This window comes from Perognathus longimembris, chromosome 22 (assembly GCF_023159225.1).
Source record: "Perognathus longimembris pacificus isolate PPM17 chromosome 22, ASM2315922v1, whole genome shotgun sequence".
In the NCBI taxonomy this organism is placed as follows: domain Eukaryota; kingdom Metazoa; phylum Chordata; class Mammalia; order Rodentia; family Heteromyidae; genus Perognathus; species Perognathus longimembris.
In genome coordinates, this window is record NC_063182.1 from 7517149 (window position 1) to 7526005 (window position 8857).

The following is an 8857-nucleotide window of genomic DNA, read 5'->3' on the forward strand; positions in this document are numbered from 1 at the left end:
ACTTTTCAACTGAGGAACATTACAGTTATTTGATCTGTACAACACAATTTAATCAACACTAGACTTGGAAAGGCAGGTCATCAACACTAGAAGAGTAATAAATAAAGCACTCTGGTAAATGGCTCACATATGTTTAGCAATATGACTTTAAGTTCAGTGGGAGACAGAAAAAGGAGAAATTGTGGCAGTTAACTTGCAGAGAATACAAAAGCTTCTGATTCCAGACGCCAATGGCTCATGCCTATAATCTTAGCTACTCAGGAGACTGAACTCTGAGGATCATAGTTTGAAGCCAGCCCAAGGAAGACAGTAAGACTCTTATCTCCAATTAACCACACACAAAAAGCTGTAAGTGGAGCTGTGGCTTAAGAGGTAAGCACCAGCCTTGAGCAAAAAAGCTAAGGGAGACCCTAGTTCAAGCCCTAGAACTGGCACACACAAAAAAAGGCACATGAGCCAAAACTGTGTACTCAAGCATTTTGTATGGCCTATACAAATAAGTCCCTTAATAACTGTAAGAGTTATTAAAATAGGCAGCCAATGCCTGAAAACACCACGCGGTATTCAGGCAGTAGAGAGAACTTTATTTTGTTGAGCTGCTGGCCTGTGCCGAAGTTCAAGGCGCCAAGCAGTAAGCCAGAGAGGTAGTCACCCCAAGAGATGCCTTATCTAGGGCAGGGGTGGAGAGGTGTGGCCAGGTGGATTAGGATGTGACCTCAGAGAAGGGGGAGGTAACTGCCTCCAGGTATGCCAGTTACCCAGGTAACTGGATGGAGACTTAACCAGGTGGGGGGCATCTGCATGGAGCTCTCCCAGGGGAGGCCCTTAGAATAACAAATTACCCAACTACTTCCCTTAATATTTTATTTCACATATTACCAAACTACTTCTAGAACAGTCTCCATGATAAGAATAATCAAAGCACTGATTCTGGCACAGAGAATGGGCTCCAAAATCTCCAAAGATCAGATCTTCATCTTATCAAGTAAGTTACTAAGTTCAAAAATCAAGAAAATTAAGGATAGCCCCATTGTGCGATTGTTACCAGTAGACGATATCAATATAGGCACTGCCACACTCTTAGGACAACATCTCTATCTTCAAAGCAGAAAACCAATGTTGTTCATTCTATCTTTCCAAAATTCCATGGACAGGCCAATGGCTGGACGTAAGCAAATTGTTCAGAATCCGGTTCCAAAGCTACAGTAAAAAACTAAGTATCTGGCTTCTGATATCAGTGGATGAATGGATCGTCAACCTGAGGTGACTCTTACAGAGCCTTGCTCACATTAACCAACCCAGCACCTCTTGACAGCATGTCACGCAGTTCAAATTTGCCTCTGCGATTGGAATGACTTTTTCTTTCACATACCAGCCATCTGCTCCCATGCAGAGTAGCTGTTTATACTAGCCCATGAGTCCTCAGAGCCTTCTACAGATCTTTATCCAGGACAGAAAGAGGACGCAGAAGGCACTTGTCGCTCATGCTGGCCAGCTGTTGTAAAGTCCATCAGGAACTCAATCCAGTATGAAAACTTTTCTACAAAAAGGCAGCAGATGGCAATCAGGCAATCAAGACAGAGACAGACGCTTCTGAATTTCAGCCACAAGATTTTCCCGTTTAATGGCCTCCTGAAACATAAGAGAATTCTCATGTGACAAACTCCAAAGTGATACTAGCTCCTCAGCCAATGTTCTTCCAGATTCATTCCATTCTGCATCTGTTTTCACAATTTATACAACCAGTAGGGAGGGAAATGGGCTTCAAGTTGACTTGGAGAATCTGGCTTGAACTCAGGGCCTAAGCACTTCTTTTTGCTCAAGGCTAGCACACTACCACTTGAGCCACAGTGCCACTTCTGGCCTTTTCTATATATGTGGTGCTAAGGAATCGAATCCAGGGCTTCATGTATAGGAGGTCAGCACTCTACCTGTAGGCCATATTCCCAGCCCCAAGAATGTACATTTTTTAAGACTAGAGGAATTCAAACAGTTATCTATGTTTCTTTTGATGACTAGTCTAAAAAATATGTCAGATTTTGTCCATCCTGCTCCCACAGCAAATGCTCACTAGCTATAATGGTTAATGGTAAGTTGAAATGGGTCTTCATTTCTATTACTATGAAGCCTGGAGATATTTCCTCAGCCAAAAGATCTAATTACTTAAAGAATGTGGGAGCTGGGCTGGGGATATGGCCTAGCGGCAAGAGTGCTTGCCTCGTATACGTGAGGCCCTGGGTTCGATTCCCCAGCACCACATATACAGAAAATGGCCAGAAGTGGCACTGTGGCTCAAGTGGCAGAGTGCTAGCCTTGAGCAAGAAGAAGCCAGGGACAGTGCTCAGGCCCTGAGTCCAAGCCCCAGGACTGGCCAAAAAAAAAAAAAAAAAAAAGAATGTGGGAGCGAAGTATGATGGCACCCACCTTGACTACCTGAACTCCCAGGACTCAGGAGGCTAGGGCTGGAAGATTTCAAGTTCAATGCCAGCCTGGGCTACATAATAGGTTCCAGGCCAGCCTCAGCTACATAGGAAGACACTCCTTAATAATTAATTAATTTTAGAAAGATTTTTGGCTCCTATTTCTGCCAGCTCCCACTCACCTCCTCTCTGCTGACCACTGAACGGAGCTTAATGGTCCCTTCCTTCTGTTCTTGCTCACCAATAATGACTACCAGTGGAATGCCCATATTCTCACAATAGTGCAGCTGGGCCAACAGTTTAGGGTTCTCCTTATATAGCATCTCTGCCTGAAAAGGATAAGCAAAGTACAGGATTAGACTCACCATAGCTCATAAACCTTAAGAACATGTATTTCCAAGAAAACCAGAAATAAGTGGCTAGCCCTCTAGTGGTAGGCTAAAATGATCTTCAGTTCCACCCTAGGCATAAGGTAGAAATATGACCTTCTCGTATATTTCACATATACCTAGATGGTTCAGACATGGCTCTACCATACCTTGATCCCAGCATCCCAAAGCTCTGCAATTAGCTTCAATCGTTCTTGAAGAAAGTTCTTCTGGGGTGCAGCCACAAACACTTGGGTTTCTGAGGTCCGTACCTTTTCACCAGAAGTCTGATTTAAAGAGAGGGAAGGAAGGGAGGGAAGGAGGGAGGGAGAGGGACAGAGAGAGAGAGAGAGGAAGATGGGGAGAGAGAGAGAGAGAGAGAGAGTGAGAGAGAGAGAGAATAAAACTATTTTTCAAATTTCCTCTGTACTGGTAATTAAAAAACAAAATCACCAGAAATAGTTCAACTGCATCTCCAGAAACAGGTTATAAGGCTTCCACACACACCTCAGGCCTACTAGGACCTACCTTCATCTTCTGCTCCACAATGTAGAAGATTCTCTCTACTCCAATGCTCAACCCAACGCATGGCACCTTGTAGCCTTTGGGGTCAAACGAGGCCACCAGATCATCGTAGCGCCCGCCAGCAGCCACACTGCCTACATTCAGGCACTCTTCTCCATCCTGAGCTGTGGTCTTTAGCAGTACTGCTTCATAGATCACTCCTGTATAGTAGTCCAGACCCCGAGCTAGACTTAGGTCAAAGGAGATCTGTAGGAACAAAACTACAGTCACTCCCAGACCAGACTCTGAGAGCACTAGGGCTTAGTAGGAAGTCCAAGCCCAACTAAACTTACCTTTTCAGCGATTCCAAATAAAGTCAGATATTCAAAGAGCAGCTTCAGGTCCCTCAGACCCTCCACGGCCTGCTTGTTTTGTGACAGCTGGGGATCCTGGGACATTTCCTCTAGCAGGGATAGCCCACCTGTGGAAAGAAGTGTGGAATAAGAAGCTCTGTACTACTTATCCAGATGTATTTTATCCTTTTGTGTGTACGTCTGTCTGTACTGGGGTTTGAACACAGGGCCCAGGCACTGTCCCACTGTCCCTGAGCGTTTTTACTCAAGGCTGGTGCTCTACCACTTGAGCCACAGCTCCACTTCTGTTTTCTGGTGTTTAATTGGAGATAAGTCTCAGGAACTTCAGTGCCCAGACTGACTATGAACTGCGATCTTCAGACCTCAGCCTCCAGAGTGTTTCACCCAAATTTATCTTTAATAGGCTCCAGCTATTTCTCTTCATTAAAAAGAAAAAGATGAAAACGATCCTGGTCTCATATGACAAAGCCCTCCTTCTCTTTCCTTTACCATATGAAAATGCAAAGTAGTTATAATTAAAAGGGAAATTAAGTTCAGGCCAGACTCTGAAAAAACACATCAATGGGAAAAAAAGCTATTTCAGAGTTAGAAGTTTAACAAATATCCCTCTCGGCCTGGTTCTCAGTTTTGAGGATCCTGGTTCTCACCACGACACTGCACATAGTCTCCAATCCGGTCAGCCACCTCAGGGGCCAGGCCTTTCGTTACAACCATCTCATGTCTCACATCTTTCCAAGACATCTGTATAAGCAAGACATCTGTATAAGCAAGATGTTAGCTCCGCCCCAAGTCTTAGAGTTAACTGGAAAATGACATTTCCTTTTCATTCAATATGCCATGGGTAGAATAGTACACTTGGAAAAATCAGAGGCAGCTTAAGATATTCAGGCACAATCCCTATAGACCTTGTTCCAAAATGTCTTACGTTTGCTTCATTACCTTGTCTAGTTTATCCATCGAGGCACAGATGGCACGGAACTTGCTTTCAGGAACACCACACACGGCAAACATTCCATCTACAATCCGCCGGTCATTGACCTTGTGAATCCAAGACAAGTAATCTAAGTGCCCTGCCAATGTCCTATGGAGCTTGCTTTCAGGAACATCACACACAGCAAATATTCCATCTATAATCCCTGGTCACTGATATGTGAATTCAAGGCAAATAATCTAAGTGCCCTGTCAATCAATGCCTTTTCCCTCAAAGCAACAGCTGTCCCTAGTCTTCCTGCTCATGAGACAAAGGCTTTACCAGAAAGGAACAGAAAGGAAAATTGCATAGGGAAAGTAACTGCATGTGTGTGTGAGAGAGAAAGAGAGAGACAGACAGAAAGCATCTTATCAAATTTAGACTTCCCCAATCTTCAGCCCTGACCTCACCTTAATGAGAAAGTCCCCCAGTTGCAATCCACTTAGGATTTCACAAATGATTTTCAAACATTCTGCATCTGGAATCATAGGGTCAAACTGACCAGCAATATCAAAATCCTGCAGCAAAGACAAATACAGGAAAAAAACTTCTGATCGGCCAACTTGCAAGTTAGCTGCAAAATTATACTGTCTCCTTAAAGTCACTTACGCACTGGCAGAATTCTCTGTAACGGCCCTGGGCTACGGAAGGGCTCTCCCGCCGCCACACCTTTCCAACTTGATAGCGTTTCATCTTCTTCAATTTATTCATGGCCAGATAACGCGCAAAAGGAACCTCACATAAATAGATTAAGAAAGATAACATATTCAAAGCTTAGGCCACCCATAAAAACTAGGCCTCTAGAAATTGGATCTTATTTGCTATACAAGAACAAAGGTCTTCTCTGTCTTGTTTCTCACTATCCCTAAGACTCAGCAGTGCTTGACAGTATGTGCATGTCAAGTGAAATAATCGTAGGCAAAAGTGAAAGTTGAACAGAAAAGATGGGAAACATAAAAAAAAAAAGAAATAAAGGCCTGAGCCATTTCCTCCCATTTATATCAATACTCCAATGATCTCAAAAATAGTTAAGCATATCCTAAATTTGCCAATAATTTCAAATCCGTATTTCTAAAAGGACAGGCCAAGGACCATGCACTGAATTCCTAGAGTGTGTGTTTAAAACGCGATCTTTTGAGCCAGGCAAGGGTGGCTCACGCCTGTAATCCTAGCTACTCAGGAGGCTGAGCTCTGAAGACTGCAGTTCCATGCCAGCCCGGGCGGGAAAGTCCGGCGGGAAAGTCCGTGAGACTTACCTCCAATTAAACACCAAAAGGAAAAAGAAGAGCAAAACAAAAGCAAACAAACAAGCCAGAAGTATGAGCTAGAGTGGTAGAGTGCTAGCCTTGAGCAAAAATGCTCAGGGGCAGTACCTAGGCCCAGAGTTCAAGCCCCACAACCACCACCACCAACAACCACAACAAAATAGGAATCTCTAAGGTTTGAACCAGTAATCTATGTTTTTTCAGATTTCCTCAAGGGGTTTTCATACATACAGAAAATGGCCAAAGGATAAGAACATAATAAGAGGGGATGCATTTGATCAAAGTATATGATATACATGAATGGAAATATCACAACGAATATCAAAATGCACAACAAATAATAAAATAAACAAAAACAGTGAAAACAAAAAAAGGAAAGAAGAGAAGAGAAAAGACAAGGCTCACATGACAAAATTGCCTTTTGGGAGAAACTGAAGTAAAGGTTATTGCCAATAGAAGTATACTTCCACAGTTACTCTCCTCCCTTTTGTTACAGAACTCTCTCTAGATCTGGAAAGAAATAGGTCAGACTCCAGCATTCAGGATACAGTAAGGTCATAGCGAAGGGACAGTAGCTCTCCACCTTGATTCATCAAGTCATACATGAGTCCAAAGTTCTCTTCAGACTTCTCGGTGAGCATTTCCTAAAGGGGGCAAACAGGAAGAGCCATAGTCCAAAGGACAACTTCAGAACACAGATAAGAAATTCTGTACAACACTGTAAGCAGGTTAGGCCATGAGGTTTTGAGCATTCTTTTCCCTACCTTCAGCTCAAAGGCTGGGGTGTCTAATCCTTCTGCCCCATGACGTTTAAAGCAGCTAACAACTGTATCAAGAATTTTCTCCCTCACAACCATCTGCTGAGGACTAAGATCTCTAGTGCCCTGGAAAACAATAACATCAGTAGTTTCAAATCAAGAAATAAGTATCTTAGACAAAGCTATGCTTACAATCAATAGTTTGAAAGTGAATTAAAAAAAATTTTTGAATGGAGTTTTTTTCAATTCAGATGATTCTGACCTCACATAGTATTATGGTGCTGGGGATCAACTCAGGGCTTTATGCACATAAGGACTTTGCCCTGTATTTAGATTTTTTTAAATTGTTTTTTGCCAGTTCTGGGCCTTGGACTCAGGGCCTGAGCACTGTCCCTGGCTTCTTTTTGCTCAAGGCTAGCAGCACTCTACCACTTGAGCCACAGCACCACTTCTGGCTTTTTCTACACATGTGGTGTTGAGGAATCAAACCCAGGGCTTCATATAGATGAGGCAAGCACTCTACCACTAGGCCATATTCCCAGCCCCTTTAATTTGGTTTTAAAAGATAATAGATGTCAATCTTCTATGGCACTCTGAGAAGACCAAGTGGTAAAAGGGCATTACCTTTGGTACCTTAATGATAAAATTTGGTTTCTCCTCATGTGGTTTCAATTGAGATGTTAAAACTGCCTCTGCTACCTAGACAAAAAGAGAGAGAGAGAGAATGAAACAAAATGTGGCACCTCAGGACACTGGCCAGGTATGTGACATCTCCAACACCATGGACCACCAACCTGCAAAGATGCCTGGGCACCATTTTATCTATCCTGAACTCAACCTCCCACCCTTAAGAACCCACATTGTAGCCACAATTATACAGGTAATATCTGTCTTCATCTAGTAGTTTCTTCGTTGTATTTGAGTTTATCCATGTCTGAAAAAGTTTAAGCTCCTAAAATCAGTAAAAGCCCAGAACAAACACTACCACCGCTAAACAACCATCTAGGAGTACAGATTAGCATGACCTTTTCCAGTTCTCAACTCCTACTTGAACAGCAAAAAGAAAGTCTTAATAAGGCAGCACTGTTTATCAGTTTAGGGATGGGAGAAATGCAATTTTCAGACATAAGCAGCCAAAGAACAACCCACTATAAAGGAAAAGCAATGCATTTCCTGCTTGACCTAAAAAATGCCGACTAGTAGAACACTGGGAATGAAAAAGAAACAAAAGATCTGAACCCTGCTGATCAAGACAGCACAAATCATCTACTCTGGGAGCACTAGGGATTTCCTTAGTTAAGACAAAACAGAATCGCTCATTTTATTATAAGCAGGCAAATGTCCTTTCAGAAATAGGGGAAGTGGCAGTTCCATAATACCATAGGGTATTCTCTTCCCCAAAAGAAACATAACTCAAGTGCACAATCCCATCTCTGTAATGCCCAAATCTCTTCAAATTCCAAGTCCCCTGAAAAACCTAAGTGCGTTTTTGAAGTTGATGTTGGGGGTAAATTCTATTGCGAACTCAGGTTACTTATGGTCTTTACCTGTTCCATTTAATGGAACATTTTGCTTAAGAAAAAAAATCATGTGTTTGACTCCAAGAACTTCAGATGGAGTGTGAATCTGTATGAAAATACCCCCTTTCCAGGTATCTGACGGTAAGCCACTCACGCTTCTTTCCACTGCCATTCATTTCCTTGACTGCAAAATGAAATCGAAAAGGCTCCAACCCGTCCAGGCTGCTCTCAGTATGAAACACCAAGGCCTCCCAAAGGCTCCGTTCGGTCTGCCACAAAGTGGGCATTCAGCAGCAGCAGCAGCAACAACGACAGTAACAACCACCACCAAGAACCACCGGCCGCGCGGGCCCACGCCGGGCCGCTCGGAAGCCACGTCCACCAGGCTCGGCGGCCCGGGCTCACCTGGCTGGGACCCCCGGCCGTCCGGCCCCGGACGCACGGGGCCCGGGGAGGTCGCACCAGCTGGCTGAGCAGCGCAGCCACAGCCTTCCGGCGCAGGAGCCCGAGCGGGGGCATCGTGCTGCAGGACGCCCGCCTTCCAGGACCGGAGCCCAAGGCCGGGAGAATCGCCGGGAAAGGGCCGAGGCGGGCCCGGCTCACGGGGCGTCGCTCGCACACTAGCCGACCTGGGCGGCCAGCCGGTGCTCGGTGCGCTGAGATCCGGGCGTCCCCCGC

General features: G+C 44.3%; 1 protein-coding gene across 1 annotated transcript; it reads right to left on the reverse strand.

Moving 5' to 3' along the window:
• Nucleotides 1-847: 847 nt before the first annotated feature.
• Hars2 (histidyl-tRNA synthetase 2, mitochondrial) lies at nt 848-8793 on the reverse strand. The gene is made up of 13 exons (XM_048331513.1): nt 8585-8793; nt 7284-7358; nt 6666-6785; nt 6450-6545; nt 5246-5371; nt 5047-5154; nt 4606-4704; nt 4314-4407; nt 3646-3773; nt 3317-3559; nt 2959-3075; nt 2603-2749; nt 848-1632 (listed from the first exon to the last, which is right to left on the reverse strand). Exons 1-13 carry the CDS (start codon nt 8696-8698, stop codon nt 1573-1575), a joined length of 1527 nt encoding a protein of 508 aa, XP_048187470.1. The 5' UTR covers nt 8699-8793; the 3' UTR covers nt 848-1572.
• Nucleotides 8794-8857: the final 64 nt, after the last annotated feature.